We start from the raw sequence: 25,695 nt of genomic DNA on the forward strand, positions 1-25,695 counted from the left end.
CCTCCTCAGAAACTGCAAATAACGTGTCTCATTTGCCTTTATCTCTGAAATACAAAGCTCATACCGCTCAAGAGAATATTCTCTACTCTCGAGTAAGATTCAGCTGTAGAAGAGAACCATGTTTTGCCTCTGCACAGGAAAGAGCTGCTGGCAGCAATCACGCCTGCTGCTTTTTAGAGCATATGCTTACTTTTAGAGGGGCCATGTGGGAGGCTAGTCCTCCGGTCCCCCTCAGTCACCTTCCTCATGTCTACACTGTGCCCTTCAACTGAACAACATAGTGAAACCTGTCCTTACCTACAGACAAGTGGGCAACAGGGAGAAATCACTTCATCACCCTCGTAGTTTTCCTGTGTCCTTCTCTCATGCTCTTAGCACAGAGCCTGCAAAACACTTCAAGTGCAATTTTCCTTCCCTCTCCTCCTTCCCCCAACCCAGGGCTTGGATATCTTAAAGCAGCTCAGATGAGTCTTTGCCTGCCCACCCATGCAAGAGGCACAGTCCTGAAAGTACTATGAAGAATTTAGTACTCGCCTTCGAGATGACTCTCTAGTTAGGTCTCCTCAGCCAGGTCCTAGCAATTATAGATCAATTAATTGCTTTGCAGTATTAAGTCACAAAGAGATCATATAGTCCCCATCCCTGTTTTGGAGCAGACTCCAAAGATCTAATTTTCACAGCCCTGGTCTGGGCCTGGGTATTGCTCCATCTCCATAAGGAAGGCTTAGTTTAAATAGGAAGAAAAATAATTCTGCCACCCAAAGCAAAGAAGACAGAAATATTTTAAGAGCTGCTTTATTTGCAATTTTATTACTTCCCCCAAAGCCTGGGAAGGATTCTTTAAAATGTATTACTCAGCTTAGCATTAGGATAGGAAAGGCCATTAAGACATAAGACAATCACGTTCCAATCTGCTCAGACAAGGAAGCCTTTGAGCAAGCATCATTTGGTGAGATCATACTTCTTCCTCGGCTGTAGCTGGTAGTCCAGAATTTTAATATCTGCTCAGGGAAAGAAAATAAAACTCACCTTTATGGCTGTGAGGAAAACAAGCAGCCAAATGTGAAAACATGCACTGGGGCCCGAGGGAAGGCATGCAGGATCAGTTTAACTCTGAGATGCTCGTTTTAGAGGCAGATGATAAGCATTATCACTTCAGCATCACTAGCTACCACACTGCTAATGAAAAAGCAGAAGGTGTCAGATGGGACAATCAGATAGAGAATTATTTTTATGGTCTGTAAGCAGCCTCTTAGACAAGGAGTATGCAAGAGGCAGGTTTGAGATGGGGGGGCAGAGCTTGGAGGAGTACAGCCCTTACACTCACCCTGTTCTGGGCCTCACCCAGGAGTGTGAACATTAATTTATTGCATGTCTCCTCAGGCTTTTCTTCAGGGTGGGAGACAAGAAGAGACAAGCAAAATAGAGAGCAGGATTTTAACCTGGAGAGATGCAATACTGGAGGTTGAGGAACCCAGACTACAGACCTCATCTGGATTAACAAGCCTTGCCAGCAGCCTGACATTTCCCAAAACCCAGCTCTTTGACTGCAGGAAGAGTAGGGTATGTGCCCCAAATGATGAGGGGAAAGGAAAAGAGGACCACAGACCAGGACATGGAGAGGGGATCATCTCAGGAAAACTCTCTCATGTAAGTTAGACTATTATATTTTAATGGGTTCAAATTTAATTTTTTGAAGTCTGAAGTGGATGACACCAGAGGACAGAATTAAGAGGAGTCAGGAGCCTGGGTTTTCAGAAAGAACAGCATGTGTTAAAGCTTGGTTTATGTAAAATTCATAGAAGTTGCACACATTGGATCAAGCAGGTCCTTGTCATGTTTAGCCAACCAGGGGAGCTACAAATGGGATGCTCCCCACAAGCCCCCTCCCAGTCTCTGACAGATCACCCATCAGGAGCTCCAAAGGCTGGAAGCAGGCTGGGCTGCAGATCCAGAGGTCCCCGGGTGCACGTTGGTCAGCAATTGTCTCCAATGTATTGGAGAAAGCTATCTGAATCTGACTTTGTTAAGAAATACTGAATCATTATCTTTGGGTACTGCACAACATTCAATTTAAAACCTAATCTCCTTCCTCTTCCCTGGTAGAGACCTCTTCTTCCTCTCCAGGATTGGCTCATTACTGGGAGACTGAGGACGGATCTTCATCTCGGTAAAAGGGATGGAGAATTCATGGCCTTTCCATGGCTCCCAGTTCACACCCTGGGAAGAGACCAAGGAATTTCTTTTACTAAAGCACCCAGACCAGGTGTTAGAAGTCTACCACTGCCCCCCTCTAATACCATTTAACCCTCCAATAAACAGAGATGCTATTGTTCACCAGATTTTGACTGTAATTATAGTCAGTCTTCTAGACACTCCTAATATAAATCAAATCTCTATCCAGTTTGGAACACAACAGGACAGAGCCATCTTCAAGCCCAAAATAAGCCTGTACAATGAGATGCATGCCAAGGCATGCACTGAAAGCCAAAGTATAGACTACATGAGACAGTGAGCCAGCATCCTAGCGTGGCTCCTAGTGAGTGTTCTTTTATGTGTTCCCCTCAGAAATCAAGACAGCTCCACCTCAAGTATCTCTGCCCACAAGAATCAGGGGGCCATGAGCTCACGTCCTCTGGATCCAGGGAGTACAGAGCAAGAGCTATAAGTTTCCTTATGGATCATTTTCCTTTCAAATGAAATTAATTAGGATAGCCTGGGCAATCTCTCCTGCTTGAACAAGAGACATCCCCCCACGTGTTTTCTCAAGGCTAGGGAGAAGAGCGAACCACCACAGAGCTCTGACACTCACCTCGCTGTGCTTGCTGTCCCCATATTTCCCATTGAGGTTGGCCAGGTGGCAGTTCTTGTACCACCATGCACCATGGTGTGTCAGAGCACAGTTGCTGAGAGCGACATCATTGTCTCTGTCCCACGTTGTGAACTTCCAGCCATTGTGGTAAGTCATTGCATCCCCTAAGGGAAGGGATGAAAGACACGAATAGGAGTAAGATACTACAGTTGCTCAGCCTGAAGGCTTATACACCCTTCAGGCAGAACACAGCAGACCTGTCAGGGGAAAAACAACAGCACAGGATAGGTCTGGACAATAATTTCTAAAGGGCTGCTATTAGAGAGCATGCCCAAGGGCTGGATTCTCCCAGCAGAAGATCTAAACCTTACCGCAAGAGGATATTAAAGGATAAGTGGAAGACTATGGATACAATGGCAATGGTAAGAATTCACCAGTGGCAGAAACCAGCACCAGGATAGCTACTGCTGTTGAGCAAAGTCCCATCCTAAACAAAAGCCACTTTTTTGCACTTCTCAGCTGGGAAGCCCCAGAAGTTGCTCCCCCATCAGCACAGGTTACCTCATGGATATGCTTCCCAGTCTGCCTTTTCGGCTGGTGTCTCACTGGGTTACAGAGCCCTCTCTTCCCCATGAAAAAGCAACTGTTTCTCCTGTCTTCAACAGGAGACAGGCCTGTGGGCACACTCTCCTCAGTCTTCCTAGGAAGTACAGACTTCTCTCCTCAAAGACTCCCACATCTGATCTAACCTGACGCAACGAGCTCCCTCCCACGCTACTGGCAAAACAAATACCCAGGTCCCAGCATTTGCTTCCCTGTGCTAAGCAGAGACAGCACAAGTACAAGGCACTCCTCACCAGCATTGCCTCTGTAATTCCCCACCGACAGCCTGTATCTGTCCCTGCTCGAGGCAACCTGGAAGAAGTCATAGACAGCATAGACAGATTCACCGGCTGTCCGCAAATCCACCCGGAGCTCATAGCGGATGGGGCTGCTGCTTGTGAGATTGTGCAGCTTGTCAAGACCTAGAAGAAAAAAAGAATTACTCTTAAAAAGCAAAAGCCTGTTCGCCTTTGCAGTCCTAGACTCTCACCCTGTGGTCATTTTTGTTAAATCAGCTATTTCCTGCCTCCCTCCCTGCTTGATGTTGTCATGACATTTTGCCAAGTTTATGCTGTCTTATCTCATTTTCTGGAAAGAGACAGCAGTATCAGAAAAAACAAACAGCCCTAAACCCGCACAAGATTGGCTGTAGTGCAACATTATTTTTCCCAGAACATTTAAAGACTCTTGCTCCAAAGGCCTTGACCTATTTAGTGCTGGATTCTCTGATCCACACAGAGTTCACTAACAGAACAAGACAGACAAAAAATGACCGAGTACACCAAGTTTTGTGTAGTATCCTGGTCTTTGCATTTTCACAAATGCAGTTTCTTTATTTCCCCTCTCATAGGAACACACAAACCTGAAATAAACCTTTCCAGAGTTTGGCTTGCTCTGGGACTGCTCCAAAGCCCAAAGATGTCAGTGGAAATATTTAGTGGGCCCTAGAAATCCCTCAGTGCTTCACTGGCATTTCTAAGGAAGACACAAAAGCTGACAGTTCAAGACTGCAGGCTTGCGGGGCGGGGGGGGTGGCAGGCACAGGATATTTCAGCATTTACGTGCTTCTGCAGAGCTAATCTACAGCTCTTCACTGGTGACACCCATGTACTGTACCAAGCCAAAATTCCCCAGTGGGATCTCCAAAGCCTTCCACATAATTTTTCCAGCGTTTGTAGAAATCCACCTCGCCAGTGCTCCGTCTTTGAAACACCTGCAAAGCAAGGATTGCTGAGTGAGAGTTTGTGACAGGTTGAGGAGAGACAAAGAGGATGGGGATGAGAAATGTTCATCCTGATTCAAACACAGACGAAAAGGTGAAGCATTCAGGAACAGACAACTCTAGCTGATGGTACACCGCACCTGAGCGGGGTACACACGGGAATCCATTTCCATTTTCTGACTGCACAGAAGCACTGGGGTGAATGCTTAGTTGTGCAAATTTTACAGTTTACTTTCCACAAATGCCTATGGACAGCACGAATCTGAGTGTGATCTAAACACTTGGACAAAACAGGCTTAGAGACAAGATCCACAAGACATTTGTGTTTCTAAACTTCACCAAAATCAGAGGGACTTGGGCAGTAACACACAACTATTTATTTCAGTGGTGAAAAATCACTTATCACTGAAAATGAAAGGTGAAAAAGGGAATAAAGATATTTTTATTCAGCTGTTTAGGGAGATGGCTATCGGAGAACCTCAGATTCACTCCTTCATGTTCATACACATTCCCTACCTCAAAGCATCTGTGCTTCTGCCTCCAGATTCCTTTGAGCCACTCAACAACTACCATGTGGTCAGGATCCACGGGCATGCTCACAGCACTAGTATTTAAAAGACTAACAGGCATCAGCTGAACTGCATTAACTATCTATACATATAACTTTATACTGTGGTCGAGATAATATAGCTTAGTTAACTCATTATGAAAGGCAGTTAAACTAAGCTGTACTACCTCATCTTATGACACAGCTGAATCCACCCTCATAGACAACTCCCATGTCCCAACCAGCAAGAGGTAACCCATTAAGCTGTCATAACTCAGTCATTGCCCTCAATCAGCAGTAATATATGCCTGTGTGGCATTCACAGCCAAACAATGAAAAAGCCTTTGAGCCATTCAGCCTCCCAAAGCATTCCTACCGACAGTCTGAGGGGGTATATCAGCATCTACTACCCTTCCCAAAACATGCCACTCCATCAAGGCAGGAGCTGAAACACAGTAGTGCAGTAGAGCAAAAGGAGCCTCAGCTAATACCAGTACCAGGTCCATTTGATTACATTTGTAAAAAAAACCAAAAAGAAGCAAGAATCACTCACTATCCACCCGCCTCCATCCGTGGTCATGTCACAGTACACCTGCATTGGCCTGCTGCCATCCCCGTTCAGGTAAATGGTGTACATGCCGCTGGAGGCATTTCCGTTCTGCTGCATCTGGCTGCAGTCCGCAGGATACGGGTAGAGGAAGCTAACTGTGAGAAAAGAGGCAGCAAAACTACACATCAGCAAAGCAGGCCATAGCGCTGGAGGAGGCATTTCACACCCTTCAGAATCTCCTAAGGACAATGGTACTGGAAGAGAAGTAAAGAAAGCAGCAGCCCCCACTGTGTGCTCACACAGTGCCCAGTTGCATCAGCAGGTTGCTGCTGGCAGCCTTCCCCACTGCCTGGGAGCTGGCACACGGACGGGGTGGGTCCCCAGAGGCTGCAACAGTTGTAGTTTTGCATCACAGTGAGAGCAGAAAGAGGAGCGCTTGTTTGTGAAGGTGGGAAGGACAGTAAACAGGGACTTTAATTTCTCTGCATTTCACAATTTGTCCACAACTGGCAACCCCTGTGGGCACTGGCACAGTACGAGAGGCTTCCACAGCAAGCTGGCTTGAGATTTTGTTTGATTTGCTGCCATTCTGGTGTGCATTTCCTGACCTCTGAAAACAACCTGGGCAGCTACCCAATGCCACAAGAGTACTTAAACAGCTGTGCCCTACCATTACTAGGATGGTGCAGAAAGATCTCTAGCATATCATCATCTCTCCTGCCCACTGGCAGCTCACCAGCAGGCTTTGTCCTGCACTTGGCTAGCAAAGTTTGCCAGCAGCACTGACCAGCATGGGCAATCTCCCCTCACACTATCCCACTGTGATTCCAAGCCTCCAGATGGTGTGTCTTAGGATGGACACCCAGCCAGGAGACATATCATTGATTTGCTAGATGGTTTGCTTATGATCACATAGTTTCCCAGTGCATCTGTAGAACATGAACTCCATCTCTGACCTCTACCATAAAGCACAACAGCTGCAGAGCACAGGTGAAAGTGCAACACCTAAGGCCAGTTCCTACCTGTTGAGAAGGTACTGTCTGTCTTTCTGCTCTGGCGATCTCCCTTATAGGCCATCACAAAGATGGTATACCTCACTCCTTGTTCCAGTCCTTCCAGCACAAACCGTTGTTCACTAGGACCAAGCTGTACTTCCTGCCAAATAGAACAGATCAAAGGTCCACACAACTCTGAATAGCATTTAGCTTTTCTGTACCACAGTGCCTCATACTCAATATGCATTTACGGGCTTTTCTTGTGTAGTTTTAGACAGGCACATTCACTGTATATCCTTGAAACATGGAGTCCATCTCCTCAGAAGGAATATTTGGGGCAAGGTCTCAAGAAGCACTGTTAGGACACCCTATCGCTGGTGAGTGCTGCCTTTACAGGTAATAGCAAGTTAGAAAAGTGAAGTGAAGAAGCAATCATGTTCTTGCACCTGGAGACCTGTTGGGAAGAGGCATTCCACTGTCACAAAGTCCCTCCACAGCTTCCACTCATGACAGTAGCACATCTCCTTCCTTAAGCTCTCCCTCCCTGGGCTGCGGATACTATAGATTCCCTCTCACAATTGTTTTTCTGTGGTCCATATACCCACAAGAACAAATTGGCAGAGCCCATAATCATAGGGGTGATTTCAATGGGGTCTGCAGGATAGAGGAATTCACTGTACCTTGCTTGTGCCATCTTGACCCTGGTAGGTCAGAGTGTAGCCATCAATCTGTGCTGCAGGAGGAGTCCAGGTAACCACACCAGTAGAATGAGTCACATCTGATACACGGAGGTTCTTGGGAGGATCAATCTCTATTGGAAAAGAAAATTCGAGTCCCATTGCATAAATGAAATGCAACTGCAGTGCAGGGCTTGGGCTGAGCTTTCAATGCTTGATCCTGTTAACTGGGAAGTACAGAAGTCACCCAGTGACCTTCATAGCCTGCAAGCAGCAGAAGCCTAAACCAAACACGGCAAGGTCTGCTACAGATCTGGTTTGGGATGTTTTGTGAAGCCCTGCAATTGGGTCAGCTGTATAGAGCCCAGGAGCTCCTGACACATCTGCCTGAGAAATCTGCATCAGGCTCATCTCTGAGGAGCATTCACGGATAGGTCAGGTTTGGGCTTTACGCCTCAATCCTGGACCATGGCCCTAGTGTGGCCTGCTGAGAGCCCCTACACCTTGTTTCCCTACTGCAGATGAAGAATGACTTCACAAGCTTTATTGTTGTCGTGCTTCAGCCATCTTTAGTAAATGCAGGAATACAAAGAAATCCACAGCTTTACAGTTTAGTCTGTACTGTATATGGGACACCAGCTCCTTCACTGACATCAAAGGCTTAGCCAGACTTTTCCTGTGTGGTCAGACTACTCAAGTTCAGCACGAGCAGAATTATTTTTAAGCAATGCCAGTTCACAGCAGTTGTCAAGAAGCATCTTATGAGATACCCACAATAGGGCTGCAGTGCTTCCCTCAGGATAAAAGCAATTTCTGAAGCTCAGTTGGAAGTAACAACAATGGAAGCAGCCTCTCCCTAATTTTCATCCTGTGCTTGCTATATTCCATATATTTTGGGACCATCTTAAGGAAAACAATTTAAGGAGTAAGGTTTGTCCAGCTTTCCAAGTTTTAGAGAGAAGGTTCTTGGTGGACAGTGTTGGCCTTCGGGGAAGAGTGCTCCAACCCTGAAGTACATCTGAGTTTATAGCAAGCTGTAACTGAATAATTCATCTCAATTCCCTGCTCTTCCACAAACCTCCCTGGGGGACTATGGGCATGTCATTGTCCGTTAACCAGGCAACAACACTTCCCAGACCTTGAAGAGCACTATGAGGATAAGCATAACAACAGTATAACGCATCAGTGAAATATTACAGTTGCGAAAAGGCCACAGAGAAAGACAAGGCTAAGCTATATCTTAGATAAATGAGTGGAGCAGTGTAGTTTCTCCCAGGAAACGCTGCACTCCTCCTGTGTAGGGTTACCGCTTAAAATAGATACAAAGGCAAAGAAGAAGAAATCAAAACACCAAACACAAGGAGAATAACAGGGACAGTAACACCAAAGTTCACGCAGCATGTTGTTTAAAACACTGGCTATTCACTATAAGTGAAGACCACCTTTCGCTAGGGTCGTGAGTTAAGCATTAGTTCATTATCTAATGAATTCATGCGTCATTTGCGAGACCACTAAACAATTTATTTTAAGTAAAACGACCCAGAAAACTTACAGTAGCTCACTACATGTATACCTCCCGCTGGACAGAAGAGGGAGCTAAAAGGTACCAAATCCATCACGAGAAGTAAGGGACGGGAAGGGCAGCCTTAGAGTCTACAGTTTCACAGCACTGCTCTGAAAAGGCCAGTCAGCAGTTCCCACGGGTGCAGCGGACCACCGCAGAACAGCTCCCTGCTACAGCCGGTTTTAATGCTAAGGAATAATCAGCCATCACCTTGAGTAAGAAAATGTTTTGGGTTTTGGGGGTTGTTTTGGTTGTTTCCTCCCCCTCAGAAGTTGTATTATTTTAGCAGAAGTGTTATTACTTTTGGAAATGTAACACACACACACACACAAAAAGTATGTGGGGGTTTTTTTGTGCAGATATTTCAAAAATATTCCTACTAATGCTAAATGCATTCCCTCTCCCAGCATTTTCACTTCATGTGAAACTTCCAGGTGTCCCCATTTTCATTCCAGTTCAAAAAAAAAACATTTCAATTTGCTGAAACTCTCCTTGCATTTCTAGTTCCAGACAGATTCAGTCTTTTGGCCTCAAGAGATCTCCATTTGTCCCCACCAGCTGCCCTCAACTTCTGTAAGCACTGGGGAGCTGTCTGGCATCTTGCCCTAAATCTAAGCTTCAGCTGCTCATCTCACACCAGCTTGATTCATAAACTAGGAAAAAGTACATTAGCAAGGCCAATGGATACAGAGTGCTGTTGACAATGTAGAACTGGAGTAAGATAAGGTAAGACACCGAGGCACAGCCATCTTCAGACTGAGGCCTCAGGACTAAAATATCAAGTAGAGATACAGGGAAGAATGATTGTGCAGAAGAAGGTCCAACTGAAATTTGAGGCTATGTCAAACCTAAATCTTATGAACCTTAAGACAGATCCATTAGATCAGTTATTTGGGACCACCTATGGCCCTGGAGTCCCAGCTGACGCGGATACAGTGAGGCAAAGAAAAAGATGTGAGAGACTGAGGCAGCACCAACACCCTGCTCCCCTTTATCAGCCTCTCCCACAAATACCTCTTTTTGAGCTGTGAGGTACCAACAAGGTGTAATGCTTCTCTACATTATGACTGAGGAAGGAAGTCCTCAGTAAAAGAAGCGGCCAAGGGAGAACATAATCACAGCTAATTCACCATGTGAAACTACATTCCTCTTTCCATAGCTACAAAAATCACACTCCAAGATTTCCACAGGTCACCCATGAGAGTATGCCTGCCCTCTTGCTCTCCTTGCTTCTTTTCCCTGCCCAGATACAAATAATGCACACCACGTCTGGCTCCAAACTAATCAGGATAGCAAGACCTCTGTCCTGTCCCATCCCTCCCTCATTCCCAGGAAGCGCTAGCAGTGTACCCCGCCAATCAGTCTTCAGCCTAGCTAAGCAGCCAACTTCTGTAAGCGAAAACCTTAATTATACAAAAGGCATTACTGATAGTTAAGAGACTTTATCCAGGCTCAAACCATTCGCTACCCTTTCATGTTTTGGGAGATGATTAAAATAGGGGTGTTTCCTTCCAAGTCTTGATTCATTGATAAATACTATTCTTACCAGTGACACTAGTTGAACCATTCTAAGTTTAGGCAGGATTCAACAGCAGTAGTGTATGCTATGAGGCAGAGCTCAGCCACATCTGCAAAGCTTAGCATACCTGAAGACCAAAAAGAGCAGGCAAAGCTGATAAGTGAGGACTACAATGCTTTAGCAAAGTGCTGTGAACCTCAGACCAGGCTGATAGCTTCTGAACTAACAAAGCAGTCATTAGTTCCTAAAAGTTCTCTAGGCTTAGCACCATCTCTATCTGAACCTTGAAGGTGCCTGTAGCATGGATGTCCCCACACCACAGGTGACCAGAAAGACAAACCAATGTCTAGTATATGCTCTGCAACAGGCCAGAAGAAAATGGGACAGAAATTGAGATGACTTCCCACAACAGTGTCATGTAGAAGCACAAAGATTCTCTGGAATACCTGTCACTGCCTCAGTGCTGAGCCTCTTGCTTTGCCGGGTTCCTTTCTCTGCCCAGAGGAAGATGACATATTCAATGCCAGGTTTCAGTCCTGTCAGAGTCATCGTAGTCTCATTCTTTCCCACTTCCATCTCCTCTGTGTCCCCATTAGCTGAGGTGTAGCTCACTCTGTATCTGTCTATTGAAGCCTGGACCTTGTTCCAGGAAACAGTAATTGCATCCTCTGTCACCTGGTCAGTCAACAGCTCAGTTGGGCTGTCAATTTCTGTAATCAAAAGTCATAATTATTAGAAGTTTTAGTACAGTGCTGTGGTAATCACAATGGTCTAAAGACACAGACAACACAAGTTTTATAGGCAGAGGTAGTATGTTTTATTAGACTATCAAATATATTTGAGAAAACAGATGAGCTTTGGGAAATGACTCTATGCCCAAAGACCTAAAAAGGGCTTGCGTGTCCAAAAGCTTGCTTGGTTTTTACTCCAGCTCAAACTGGTAAATCTAATAGAAGTTTTACCTTTAGCTATAAATTGTGTTTTGATCATTGTTGTGGTTTACCCCCAGCCAGCAACTAAGCACCACGCAGCTGCTCACTCACTCCCCCCCTCACCCAGTGGGATGGGGGAGAAAATCGGGAAAAGAAGTAAAACTCCTGGGTTGAGATAAGAACGGTTTAATAGAACAGAAAAGAAGAAACTAATAATGATAATGATAACACTAATAAAATGACAACAGTAATAATAAAAGGATTGGAATGTACAAATGATGTGCAGAGCAATTGCTCACCACCTGCTGACCGACACCCAGCTAGTCCCTGAGTGGTGATCCCCCCCCGCCACTTCCCAGTTCCTATACTGGACATGACGTCCCATGGTATGGAATACCCTGTTGGCCAGCTTGGGTCAGGTGCCCCGGCTGTGTCCTGTGCCAACTTCTTGTGCCCCTCCAGCCTTCTAGCTGGCTGGGCATGAGAAGCTGAAAAATCCTTGACTTTAGTCTAAACACTACTTAGCAACAACTGAAACCATCAGTGTTATCAACATTCTTCTCATACTGAACTCAAAACATAGCACTGTACCAGCTACTAGGAAGACAATTAACTCTATCCCAGCTGAAACCAGGACAATCATGCAGTGTAAATAACTGACACTTAAGCAAGTCCCATTGGATATCACCATTTGTGGAGCCAAATCATTCTGTACTGTTGGATACAGGGCAAGGTAGATAAAACTGCTTGCAGGTGCTAGGTGCTAACTGCTTGCAAGTCCTGCCATTCTTGACACATTGGTAAACAAACTTGCATGTCAGTGCCAAGGTGGCCGAGCCTTGGTAGGGCCAGTCAGCCCTCTGCTCCTGCACAGGGTGAGCTGGGCTGCTCATTTCTGTAGGAACAGTTAGGATTGAAGAACACTGGTTGTCCCAATGAGGCTACACTTACTCCTTCCCCTCAAGGGCCCTGCCAATTTCTTCCACTTCTCATCCTTTATTTCTTATCAAGGATGGGCCTGAACTACAAAGCTGGGAGGTGCCCAATTCTGAGGTATTTCAGCTGGGGTCTAGGTCTCCTCCTTACAGCTGCAACAACCGGGCTTTTTGTTGGGGAGTGACAAAAGCACAGCCAACCCTGCACAGGCGGAGAGGAAAGCCCATGCAGAATATGGTGTTACTGTATTTTGCTTTCTGAAGATCACAGTCTCTTGCCTGGGTTTAGGAATTAGTTTGCCTTGCTCTGGGAATTAACCCAAAATCCAAATCACCTGCTCAGAATCTCCATCTGAAATGCAGCTCTCCTGGAACAAGATTATTTCTTACCAAAGCAAAACTTCCTACCTGTCACAGCTCGATGTCTGCTGGGCTCCCCTTTCTGCCCAGAGACCGGTGGCATACTTTTTGCTTGGCTTTAGTCCTGTCAGAGCAGTGATGTTCTTGTCCTTCCCCACCTCCATGCCCTTTGCGTCCCCATCAGTTGTGTTGTATCTCACCAAGTACCTGTCTATCAGAGGCCAGACCCCCCCCAAGAGACTGTGACTATGTCTTCTGTCAGCCATCTGGCCACTACATGGACACTAGACTGGCAATGTTTTCAGAGAAGGTTTCAAGGTGAAGAACCAGGCAACAGCACTAGTAAGGACTATGTTCACATTCTCCACTAGAAAAAAGCCACTTTCAATCTCCTCCTGTTATTACAACCATTCCCCTGCCCTTTTCACAGATGGAAACATGATGCTAGATTTCATGAGCTTCAAGTCACTATCACAACACAGCCTGCAGGAACATGGCCCTTTGAGGACAGCCCAACAGCGTGTAACCTTTACACAGAGCACGTTTTTTTGTTTTGTTTTGTTTTTTCCTTCACTGAACTGCTAAATACATCTTAGCAGCCTGAGCAACGAAGGACTTGCAGACGCCTCTCAAATTATTGGAGCAGCATTTCTTATTCTGGCTTATTCTGCTGCAGGGTCTAAACTCCAGGGTACAAATGCACAACCACCTAACAGCCACACTGTAATTTACCACACACCAGCTTAGCTGCACTATGATTTACCACACATTAGCTACAGTAAGAGTTGTGATTTTCCACCCATGTGTACTAATCTCACCCCTTTTGTGAGATGAAAATACATTACTTCTCATTTTAATGAAAGATGCTGAGGCTCATTTGTGTCACCCTAGAGTGGTGCACACTGGGAACGTGCATTTGAATAATCACAGCTCAGCTAATTAGCAGTATCAGATGCTCACCTGTGGCAAAAAAAAAAAATCAAGTGAATCATTTTCTTGTGTGATATGAAAATCAAGTAATATGAAAATCAAGTTTGCTCTTTAGTTATAATTGCACTGCAGCTGGGTATGGGCTGTGCCTGTATGCATATGCAGTGCATTTAACTCCTTAACTCCCTGGGTGGTCCAGGAGCTTCCCAGCCAGTCACCTGATTCAGTAAGAACATGGGCTGGCTTGAGACAATGCACCAACTTGAAAGCAGGTGATTGACTGAGCTTCATAATTAAGCATTTGACTGATCCTTACTGATGCCCTCTGGGTGAGAACTTCAGACAGTCCTACAAATTCCCTGAAGCAGCTCCCGTTGTGTCTAGTCCGATTTACACGCTTAAATTTGTTTGGTGGTTAACATCCTGAGTGGACCATCCCAAACACTCCCCTAGGTAATTTCTGCTGTAGAAGTGCAGATTGCACATAGATAAGACATTTGTAAATAGTCAGTAGAAACTGCTCCTGTACACACAGCCATGTTGGACCATGGCTGGCTGGATTATAAGAACTGAGCAAAACAGTAGTTCAAGCAGTTTCCCAATCCGGCTGCAGACACTGCTGCAAGCACCCTCCCAATGGAGACTCCCTGTCACCAAGGGACAGTGACCAAACGTCCTATTTGGGAGATTTGATTCCCCATGTGATTCTTAATTTATGCCATGATCCAAATAAATTTGTTTTTCCTTTTTAACAAACACTCTGTCATGACTACCTGTGCAAAATGTGTGAGCCCCCTGTCCTGTTGGGAAAGGCCACAACAGTCATCCAAAGAAAAGCTTGGAGGTGGTTTATGACATTTTAAAAGCAAGGCACAAATTACATGTTCCAGTTATGAGGCTTTAGTTTTGGTTGTGTTTCATTGTTCTCTGTACCAATAGTAACTGGTGCCTTGCCATAGGGTCTGCCCACAACAGGACTCAAAACAAAGTCTTCAAGTTGAGCTGGAGACCTGTTCAGCCACACTAGGAAGAATGACATGACTGTTTTGCCTCACTAAAAACCTATGCAAAACAGGAGAAGCTTTACTAAAACAAGTGAAATTGATGAAGGAGTTTGAAATTCAAACTCAGCTCCCTCTGCTGCTGCTGCTACAACTTACCTGTCACAGCTCTGATGCTTGCCATCTTGCTCTTCTGGGGTCCCTTCTCTGCCCAGATGTGGATGACATATTCCATGCCTGGCTTCAGATCCAGTAAGGTGATGATGTCATTTTCAATCCCCACCTCTATCTCCTTAATGTCCCCATCAGCTGAGGTGTATCTCACCATGTACCTGTCTATGGGAGCCTCAACTTTATTCCATGAGACAGTGGCTGTATCTTCTGTCACTCGGTCAGTTGCCACATTGGTTGGACTATCAACTCCTGAGAGAACACGTCAGAGTGCAGAATGAGGAAACTTCAGCTGAATTAAACCACTACAATACCTGTCACGACATGTGCACATTTCCTTCATTTTTGCTTTGTGGCTTCGGCCAGTTAAAACACAGTCACCTAGGTTCCCCCCTACAGCCCCTCGAGAAAGAAAGGCATCCATGAGAAACCAGCATGGTCAGAGTGGGGAGAAAGCAGGACTGTTCTACCATTTAGATGAAACCTTGCATTTTTTTCTGCAGGAAGAGCTTGCAGGCTACCTGCTTCACCTTCCATGGGTACCAACTTGAGCATTACCTTCTCACTTGCCCTCCTCACAGCACCAAGTATAGTCCCCATCCTTTCTCTGCCTCTGGTATCAGCCGTTTGTTGCTCTTCCCTTTCTGCCTACCCTGCAGACCTGTCTCTCAGACTCCCCCGAGGCTTCTGCTATTTTAGGTGATGAATCAGAATTTAGTGGTAGCTCTTGCAATATCTCGTATTTGTCTTAGTTGCAGCTCCTAAATTCCAGGGGTTACATAAGAATATGAGCAAGATTAGTCATTGTGCATCTTTTTTTTTTTTTTTTTTCCTTTTTAAGAAGTTCTGCAGCCCCCATGTGTTTTCAAGCTGTTCTTCACAGACAAGGCAAGGGTGTTCCAAATAATCAGAATCTACACAGGTCAGAAGAGCAGCCTTACAATGGCAGTACAGAGGTTGTAGGTTTTGTTGTTTTAAATCAATTTTCTTTTAAAGGAATAATTTACAAGAGGATTTACATTACATCAGGAATGTCAGGCCTGATTTGGGATTTTTCAGTCTTTGGATGCAGCATGCCTATGCTTTTGTAAGAGAGCTAAATTTCAGAGTTTCCAGAATCTTGCAGGTAGAATGAGAGTTCAAAATTTTTCCAAGTTCTCTTTTGCAACATAATAGCTCAAAAATATTCTGTTGGGGTTTTTTTGGTTTTGTTTGTTTGTTTGTTTGGGGTTTTTTGTTTGGTTTTTTTTAAGAGCTTGAAACATTAATGAACCAACAGGGTTTCCAGATCTGCTTTAATATTCAGGTCTGGAATGGCTAGGCTGCCAGTTACAGGAAAAATAAGGCAAGTAACAATAGAACCTGCCAGGCCTTCTGAGCTGTACTGAGCACACAGTCGGAGCAGAAGTCAGCTTAAAGATGCTTCTGTGCTCTCCCCATGCTGGACATGATTACTACATCTGACTCAGGCTCCATTACAAGATGAAGCAGTCCAAAGCATCAACCTCTAAGGGTCAGCAAGTAGCTGAAGCCTCTTCAGTCATTTCGCACATAAGAGGTGAAGACTCAAGCTACTACAGAAATGCCAGGGCTGTGGGGCTGTGCAGCCCACTGGACAAGCACAGCTTCACCTCCACAGGTGTATCAGACCACACAGCAGGCTGGGACTATAGTCCCCAGTGGAAATGCAGGCCTGGCAACGGTGTGCTAATCTGCTCCTCAGTCCAACTGTTCTGTTCAGTCTGGTGAACAGCAAAATAATGGTGGAGCCAGGCAATACAGGAAGGAAGAAGAACTTATCCTCTTCCTTATTGCTGCTGGGCTCAGAGATCAGAAAAATCAGCAGCACCAGCTGCCCAGAAGATCCATAAGGAAGGGCCATATCCAGACCACAAATCATGTGTGCTAGGTTTAACCAAGGTCATCCTGTCAATGACCTAGTTAGGGAAGTCATGAACCAGCAAACTTTGAGTTACTGCTGGACGTAGCTCTGAGCTCGTTTGAGGGTTGTTATTACATACAGAGGCCAGCTTACTATGCTTATCCTGTGTCTGGCTGGAGCCGTTAGTCAAGTTAAGGGTGAAGTTACTGTAGGTTTAAAACCAAGGCAAAAGTCTGAGCTAGGGCTAGGTTTAGTGTTTAATATACAGTGTAGACAAGCTTAAACAAGATATAAGCAGACCTGGTTGCAGGTCATACATGAAGTGCACCTTTTGTGCTGCGATCTTGACAGATCTGTCCCCAAACCCTGTAGTAACATCACTATCATAAAAGGAACTTTCCACGTACCAGTCCTACCACTCACTGAAGATGGTTCTCCCTCTGTATCATCTTTCATGGGTATGACAGTGACCTCGTACTCTGTGCCAGGTTTCAGGCCTACAAAGAGCAAAAGGAAGCATCACCAACAATGAGGGAAGACGTAATTTTTCTTAAAGAAAGCTATTTTTAGTCTATCCAGTTCTAGGTTTGTAGCAGAGAGGAACTTAAAGTTTAGATTTCCATCTAACTTCCTTTTGTCTTGAGAATGCCTTGATAACACTTGGTCCAGCCTTGCCCTTAGGGCATACATTGACTACAGTAAGCGGGGATTTCCAAAATATCAGTCTTACCAGCTCTGAAACAGAAGAATATACTTCATTCCTAACAAGGACAGAATTAAAGCTGAATAAATATACCTTGTAACTTGCTATCCACAGGCTACAGAAGCTTTCTCCCTGTGGAGACACCCACCATTATGGGATAGGGGAACCCCAATAGATCTCACCCTGGCCTACGGCAGGTAGGAGGTGAAGGAAAACTGGCAATCCACACATGAGAGAAGAATCCTCTCAGGTCTATGGTCTGACCATCAATTGCTCCTGCCACTTCTCCCTGCCCCTGCCCAGTTTGGAATACCCACAAGTACTCACCAGTCATGATGTGTCTGCTCTTAGGGTCATTGCTTTTGGGCACCATGACCTGCTTCTCATCCATCCCCACCAGGGATCTGAACTTCAGCTTGTAATAATCCACATCTGTTGGTGGGTTCTCCCACTCCACTTCCAGGGAGTGCTCCATCTCTTCTGTCACCCAGATGGCACTGAGTGCAGACAGGACTGGGAAGGACAGCAGAGGACCGTGAGGAAGCAGCATCAGCATGAAAAGGTAGATGTAAGATAGGAAGTTGCTAAACATTCCTCCTCCCTGCCCAGTCACCTGCTCTGAGACCCAAGACATTTTCATCAGCCAAACTGAAGAGTTAAGCAAGTACAGTACAACCATTATTTCAACAAGCTTCATTTTATCCATGGTAACACTCCAACTCAAGAGTTGTCTGGCTCTCAGCTCCCACCTGTTGTGCTAGAAGCAAGAAAAATGTCAAAATGACCAAACTTTTCACTGTTTTTGCCAAGTGCAGACAGATAGCATAATATCAGCTGCTAACAAACTTTCAGTTCTCGAGAGACTGCTTCAAACATGCAGTCTTTCCACACTCAACCTCCTAACCTCAGTAGCATCAGGCTCATTCAGTCCTGGGAAGAGACTATGAGGAAAACTCGCTGATGCAGACATATGTGGCAAATTAGTACCTAGGAATGACATCCTGCCTACTTTAAAGTCCCTTCTGCATCCAGTCAAACAGTGCACTATTCTAATAACATGCTGGCTTTATTGTGCATGCTTCCATTCCTGCTTCTTGCAGCAGGCAACATTACAGATTCCCTGGAATTCAGGTGTGTCAATGCAAGTAGGATTTGGACAAGATAAAGTGAAAGAGGGGAAAATTGCAATACATTCAGTCCTAATGATATGTATCTGGGAACAGAGTCTCCAGAAAAGAACAATGACAGAAAACTGCAACTGAGGCTGGGAAGAGAAAGTGCTCTCCAGCACTCAGAGAGGACATTACAAACCTACAAAGCCAAACAATTCACTCCACTTGTTTGAATCTAACTTTAAAGATCTACGGCTTCTGACTCTGAAGAAAAATGCTTCCTGCTCCTACCTGTACTTGCTTCTAGATACTTGGGCTCACTGGCAATCCCCTTCTTCACATGATGAAGCGTGACATTGTATGTGGTGCCAGGGTGGACACCCACAATCTCATAGCTGAGCTGCTCTTTGGGCACGTGGACTTGTTTCACCAACATCTCATACCCCACTGGATAATAGCTAATGAGGTAATTATCTACATCAATCATTGGATCCCAGCCGACAGCCAGAGAGTTCTCTGTGGAGTTCAGTAGCTGCAGGTTCTGAGGAGCAAGCACTAGAAGAGAAATGAAGAAAAACACTGCAATGAGGACAATGTCTTGTCACACAGCCAAGCAAGAAGTTTTTTCAAACCTATTTTGAATACAAGGAAAGCACAGAACTAGAACTCCCAGTCTGTAGTCATCTTGGATTTGTCCAGTTCCTTCTGCTCAACAGCATATCATTAAATACAAATGAATACTGCAGCCAGTAACAAATACAGTAATTTCCTGGATGACTCTTTCCAGCTTCTAAACCCACACTGGCATGAGGAAAACTCTCTCATAAAGCTGTCCCTTCCCATGCCTCTAGGAAGAGAAAGACAAGCCAAAACCTTCTTTTTGTATCACTGTCAGAGTTATTTCAAAATGTCAGCTGGTCCCCAAAACTGGGGAACACAGCTTCTCCATAGCAGAGGTAACAAACTGAGCCTTTATACTGATGGAAACTTACACTTGGTGCCTGGCAGAGACCTGGGCAAATCTGCCGCACATAATAAATTTCAGGACACCAACAGTGCCTTAACCGTTTTGCCACAAGACAGAAAGCTCATCAGTGTCTTGAAGCAGCCCTTAAGAGCAGTCAATGTAGAACATCCATCAGAAAGTTTTCCTGATTTTAATTATAAGTAAGCACATCATAAACTGATCAAACCATCTACCAGCTGTATTTCATTAGCAAGACACTAACCAATAGCAACAAAATAGATAGCAAGTGCCTGTAAAAAGGCATGTATCAGCAACATTAGGTCAGATAGCATCATGAGTTTCTTCTCACTTGAAAGGCAGCATTCATTTCCTTGTGTAATTCACAGCTCTCATGAAATTCCACCCTCAATATGTGCATGCCATTGCTTGTGATGAAAACTTTGTACAAAATGTGAGAACATTCATCCTGCCTCTCCTTGTGATATAGGAGCTGGATTTGAATAATCCAGCTTTGCAGTAAAATAATAAAGAACCTAAATACATACAATGTGGTTTATGCCTTGTCTAAGCGTAGTTCAGAGAGCATTGTCTCTGCCTCTCGAGGAGGAGAGATGTGGCATAAGAAACCAGAATCAACTGTTTAGGACAATGCCTAGGACAGTTTGTGTTTCCAAGCAGGACATTTTGATGAGGGGTTCCTGCCAAGGCGGTGACTCTCTAGCCCAGGGGAATCTACTTTTGCAACATGTTTTTTTCCTCTGCCCTGAGATGCACCAGAGCCACCTTCTCCAGCCTACATGACAAACCCAAGCACTTCAGGACTTGACAGAAATGCTCCTGGTCAGAGCCGGGGGTGTGAAGGGGAAGGAGGCACTGCCTGGACTTGGTAACCCTTGAAAACCTCCTCCTCTTGTGCTCCAACAGCAGAGGACCTCGTAGCCTGAAGCAAAACGGTTCATCACAGGCACAGCACTAATTGCCGAGGTGAATTAGGAGGATGGGTGGTTGTGGGCCGTGCCAGAGTCCATCTTGTGTTCCGCTTGCTCTCGTCAATCTCTCTCCATCAGGCAGCTTCTCCTCAGGAAGCAGGAAACGAGCAGCACATGTATAGATCCAGCGCTGGGCCAAGAGCTCACACGGGGGCTTGTTGGGAGCCCTGGCTCCCCTGGGAACAGCAAAGAGCCCCTCTTTATTTTCTGTTCCAATATCCTGAGTACAGCATCAACACAAAGACTTCCTGGTTAAATGAATATTGTGCTGAGATACCAAAAAACTGGTTTTGTGGATAATTTTGTTTTAAACTGCTGGTTTATTAATCTTCAGATACCCCACAGTGCTATTTTGAAGTGCCAGTAAACAAAGTCCAGAAAGAGCACAGGCCAATATCTGCTGTTCAGTGTGTCTTTGTCCTCTATTTCTCCTTCAGGAGGAATTGCAAGACATTAATTATACTGTTGCATGTCTGATAGTAACTTCTAGATATTCAGACATTCCAGTTACTATGGCAATATACAACAAAATATGTCATTTCATGATCTGAGTTACATAAAAAAAGAACATAATAATGATAAATAAATAAAAACAGTGCTCAGTGTAAATCTCCTAGGATGCAGAAATCTAACCCAAATTGGAACAGAAAAGGCAATTTGACATCTATGGGAGAGGAGTGCTTGGCTACAGATGCTGAGATGGGAACCATTTGCCTTTGGACTTAAAGTTCTTAAGCAGAGGTGGAGGTGTAGCGCTCAGAAACAGTAGCAAAATGGATTGTGCTATATGCATTAACTCTGCAGTGCTTGCTCACTCAGAGAACAGAGACCACTTTCACAGCCTGTAAAAGAGCTGCAGGTGTTGTGTAAAGGAAGAGGATCCGAGGCTGGCTGGGCAACAGTTCTCTGGGAGAATTGTTTCTGCTCTGGGAGAAACTCTTCTGCTTGCCACCTGTAAAGGTGCTGCCTCCTGAGCAGCAAATCCCAGTCTACTGACAGAAGAGTGCTGGAGCCACAGAAACATCTCTGGATAGCGTGGAAGGGGTAGGAAAAGTGAAGTTTTGACAGAGAGCTCTTGTTTGGATGAAGAATTTGAGCAAATAATCTACTAAATAAAAGGTGAGCCTCTAAGCAGATAGATCAAGCCTGAGATGTGAGGGATGATCCAGAGCAGAAAAGACCTGTGAGTAGAGTCACTGCAAACCCTTACTGAGCAATACCTGGTGCTTGGTGTGTGACTGTTACCTAGTTCTCCTTCATGAGGAACCATGAAAGATTAGACCAAGAGTGATGTGCTGAGAAGGAAAGGCAGCTTCCAGGGTAAAAGGCTGAGTGCTGAAGCCTAGAGTATCAACATGTGGTTATAGGTTTCTCAGAATTAAGCAGAAACTGCTGGACACACACCTCAAGATCAGCTCAGTCAGGTCTTCAGGCAAATCATAGCGCCTTGTAACAAAGCAGGATAAGGGAGAATTTCCCAAAGACCTCACTTCAAAGGGAGGTTATTGAAAGGATTTATGCATCCTTTGTCTCACAGTTTTTATCAAATCAACTACCTTATCCACAAGCAGTGCACACTGCAGCAAACATGCTTTTACCTTCTATTGTCTCATTTATATGTCAAGAAACAGACTGTGGCTCCATACTCAGTTTTGCTCTCTCCTTCAGCTGTTACACACAGGCTTGTACTAACACTACCTTTAAGTGTGTTTCCACCTTTCCCCAACTCAGAAATGTTTTCCAGGCAATTCTTGAAGACAAGGACCAGTCAGCAACCCCTAGCCCAGCAGGAATTCTGAGAGGAACATGGTGACCCCAGGCTTCACTTACCTACAGGATTAACCAAATGTTTATGGGAGGTAGAGAGGGAAACTCAGATTGAAAGAAAGAAGGGAGAAATAACTCCCAGGCATATCTTACCCTGGGAACAGTCAAGGCCAAAGAAGCCATCGTGGCAGTAGCACTCTCCTGTGTCACAGAACCCATTGCCACTGCAGTCCTCGGGACATCGTTTCTCACTGCAGTCCTCTCCGATGAACTCCTCGTAGCACTGGCAGACCCCTTTGGCTGTGTCACAGATCCCATTGCCGCTGCAGTTCTCAGGACAGAGCTGGTGGCTGCAGTCCTCACCAAAGTAAGGTTCATCACAGATACACTTCCCGCTGTCACAGCGCCCATGGCCGCTGCAGTGGCTGGGGCAGGTGGGGTGGGAGCAGTCACTGCCCTCCCAGCCCTCGGCACACTTACAGCTGCAAGTCTCATAGAGGAAAGTCCCATGGCCGCTGCAATGCGAGATACCTGGTCAGAGCAGTACCAGGATACATAGCAGCAAGTGTGACACACAGATGAGACAAAATAAAAAAAGAAAGAAAAAATTAGGAACATAGCAACGGACAGATAGTGCAAAGGTGTGTTCAAGGTCATTAAAGGAAAGCATAAATATCACTGGAAAATATGGGCTGAAAAAGACCTGAAGACATCACCTTGTCCATCTGCCCCAGGTCCAAGGAAGGACCAGCTCTACCCTTGGCTTTCGCAACACATTTGACTGTAGTCAGCAGGAATGCAGATTCCATGACCATCCCAAAGAGTCAATTAGAAAACTTTTCACAGACTCTAACCTGAATCTTCTTGGCTGTAATTTAAGCTCACCATTTCTCACCACAGTTGTTATAAAGATGGAGAGCACATTATTCTCATCTGCTATACACCTGTATTTTTCATGTAAGCAAAGACAGCACTTCTTCCTGTCTCCATTCCCCAAACAACATCAGTTTGTTAAATCTTTTCTTAGAGGCCATGCAGCGTAAAACTTTCATCACCTGCAAGGCCAGTGGCCACCAGAAAACATCATCATCATAAACTCTGCTCTTTAGTCAGTTATCAAGGAGGAAATAAAAAGACAAATTCTCAACAACTGCAAAAATTCTGGAGGGAAAAATGAGAAAGGAAAAGACAGGACCAAGAAGTGCCTCCCCCATCTCCCACCCTCCCACAGAAATTCCTCCACTGAATCCTTCCACCTATGTTAAACTCAGGAACTGTTCCCTTCCACTTCTGGGAGACACCTGGGGAGATTTCCCCTGTGCTGGTACCAGAAATGGTATGTACTACCGCATTCTGGGACCTTCAGATTTCCTTTCACATCACAGAAACCAGAGCACCATCCCATCCATAGGACTCAAGCAATTCACTTGCGGAGAACCCCCATAACCTTGACAAATGGATTCCAGTCCCCAAATCTCTGCAGTAAATAGGCTGTGTCTGGGATGTAAGAACAACTGTTACTTACCTTGGCTTCCCCCACAACATTTCTGAGGGCTGCAAACTTCTCTCAGCTCTGCCACTTCTTTCTCAAGCTTCTCTATCCTTTCAAACAGACCCTTAATGTGGGTCAAAGTTTCGCAGTCCCCTTTGGGTGCATGCACATGGATGTTGTGCCTAAAGATTATATTCTGCTCTTCGTTTTCCACAGCCTTGCCAGGATCTAGCTGCACCCTGCTGTTGTCTTCATGCTGTAACGGATCTGCTTCCACCTTAATCTGAGAGGACATGGGCAGGTCAATCTTGTAGGAGTGGCTGAAGGATATTCTTTGACCATTGCTGGTGCAGTTGTGAGATGCAGGTTGTTGAACAGCAGATGTCTGAAGAGCACAGCACAGCAATACTCCCATTGGGAAAGCAAGCCACCTCAAGAAATCCATCTGGTAGGCTTTCAGAGGCAGCACTGACCCCTCAAACAGCACGGCTGCTTTCAAGAAGAGGAAAAATATAAGAAGTGTGATCGTAAAGCTGGTTTACATGATTTTGTAAAAGCCAAATTCTGTTTAGCCTTGATTCAGTACTAGGTTGGTCAGTACCTGGAAGAGTCACACTGGATGAGTTGGATACAAAAGAGCTTCTAGACTGCCAGTCTAGGAGTTTAAAATTTGCATCTTTCAAGTGAGACTTAGTATCATGGTCCATTGCAATTATTAATTATGCCATAGCAATCCTCATTCCCCTGCAGTTACAGTAGACATTGTATAAGTCTCCCAGCTGTGATCTGGATTATTGATCATCTTTTTGGCTATAGTAATCTCCAGCAGCTTGCATGGTTTTCAACTAGAAGCTTGGTAACTGTGCTGATGCTGTGTGCATGAAAAATTCAGAGACCTGACATTCATCTTTTGGTACAAGATGTTTGGAAGATAGTTTTGCTCACTTTACATGTATCATGCCATGAGATATCTTTCCCAGGACAGCTACATTTCAGGCATGGGTAGAAATGTTTTCAGAAAGGTGTTGAAGGGGATGCCAAAAGTCAGTTTGTACAGGGAATATAAGCATAGAACACTTTCTCAAGGAAGGAGATCAGCTGGACCACAGAACAGGTGTCACTGGGATGGAATAGACATGTCTGCATAGAGCTGGAAAACAACTCATACCCTTCTGCAGCACATTGTTAAGCATCCCTTTCCTTCTCCCATCACTCACAGCCCATGGTTCTGTAAATGCACCTCATGTGCTGACCTGACCAAATGTCAGTCCCAGCCTTAGAGTCCCCATCTCTGCCTGCTGGACATAGAGGAGGGGAACCGAGTTTCTGCAGAGCTGAAGACATCTGCTCTGTAGAGGCAGGACTGAGATTCTCACCGGGCTTCACATGGGCTGTTAATTACATCTCACAAAACCCTCACTTTGGGTACAACTGTCCCGACAGAGCTGAACCATCTGTCTTCAAGGTCTCATGTTGATTATTTCTGATTTAGTCCACCACTTCAAGAAGGCCCTTCAGATTTAAATTACCAGGGTTTTGCCACTGGACTCAAATGATACATAAAATTAAACCCATCGTTGTCTTCTGATGTAGCGCATAGCCTACACTGTTATCTGAATTGGGGAGAATTAAAATATTTCCTCCATTTGAAACCAGTACTTTGGCATTTTGTGTGCCTGAACACTGGATTCACTTGAGGGATTTCAAGTTTATTTTGCTTTGACTCAGTTATCTGATTTGTTATCTCAGCATTGGCAAGGTTCATTTAGAAGCTACTAGAGCAAATCTGTTAACACATGGAGTGAGAGGATGTGTTGTAAACCCATTTGTTTTCCTGTACTTTTATTTCAAAAACATTCCTTCTTTCCTACCCCGCATAAATAAATAGGAAGAGCTTGATTTCAGGGTGATTAAGTCTCAAAACGAAGACTTAAAAATAAATAAATAAAATATTACTGTTTAACT

General features: G+C 44.9%; 1 protein-coding gene across 1 annotated transcript; it reads right to left on the bottom strand.

The window, feature by feature from the left end:
- Positions 1 to 1,770: 1,770 nt before the first annotated feature.
- TNN (tenascin N) lies at positions 1,771 to 24,175 on the bottom strand. The gene is given in 17 exon segments (XM_010580726.1): positions 1,771 to 2,220; positions 2,813 to 2,976; positions 3,670 to 3,837; positions 4,532 to 4,628; positions 5,738 to 5,889; positions 6,757 to 6,889; positions 7,410 to 7,540; positions 10,936 to 11,199; positions 12,137 to 12,306; positions 12,765 to 12,945; positions 12,948 to 13,013; positions 14,807 to 15,070; positions 17,108 to 17,197; positions 17,731 to 17,916; positions 18,807 to 19,070; positions 22,392 to 22,769; positions 23,764 to 24,175. Coding segments are annotated over 17 exon segments (3,267 nt in total). The 3' UTR covers positions 1,771 to 2,073.
- Positions 24,176 to 25,695: the final 1,520 nt, after the last annotated feature.

This window comes from Haliaeetus leucocephalus, unplaced genomic scaffold (assembly GCF_000737465.1).
Source record: "Haliaeetus leucocephalus isolate CR32 unplaced genomic scaffold, Haliaeetus_leucocephalus-4.0 Scaffold730, whole genome shotgun sequence".
Taxonomy (NCBI): domain Eukaryota; kingdom Metazoa; phylum Chordata; class Aves; order Accipitriformes; family Accipitridae; genus Haliaeetus; species Haliaeetus leucocephalus.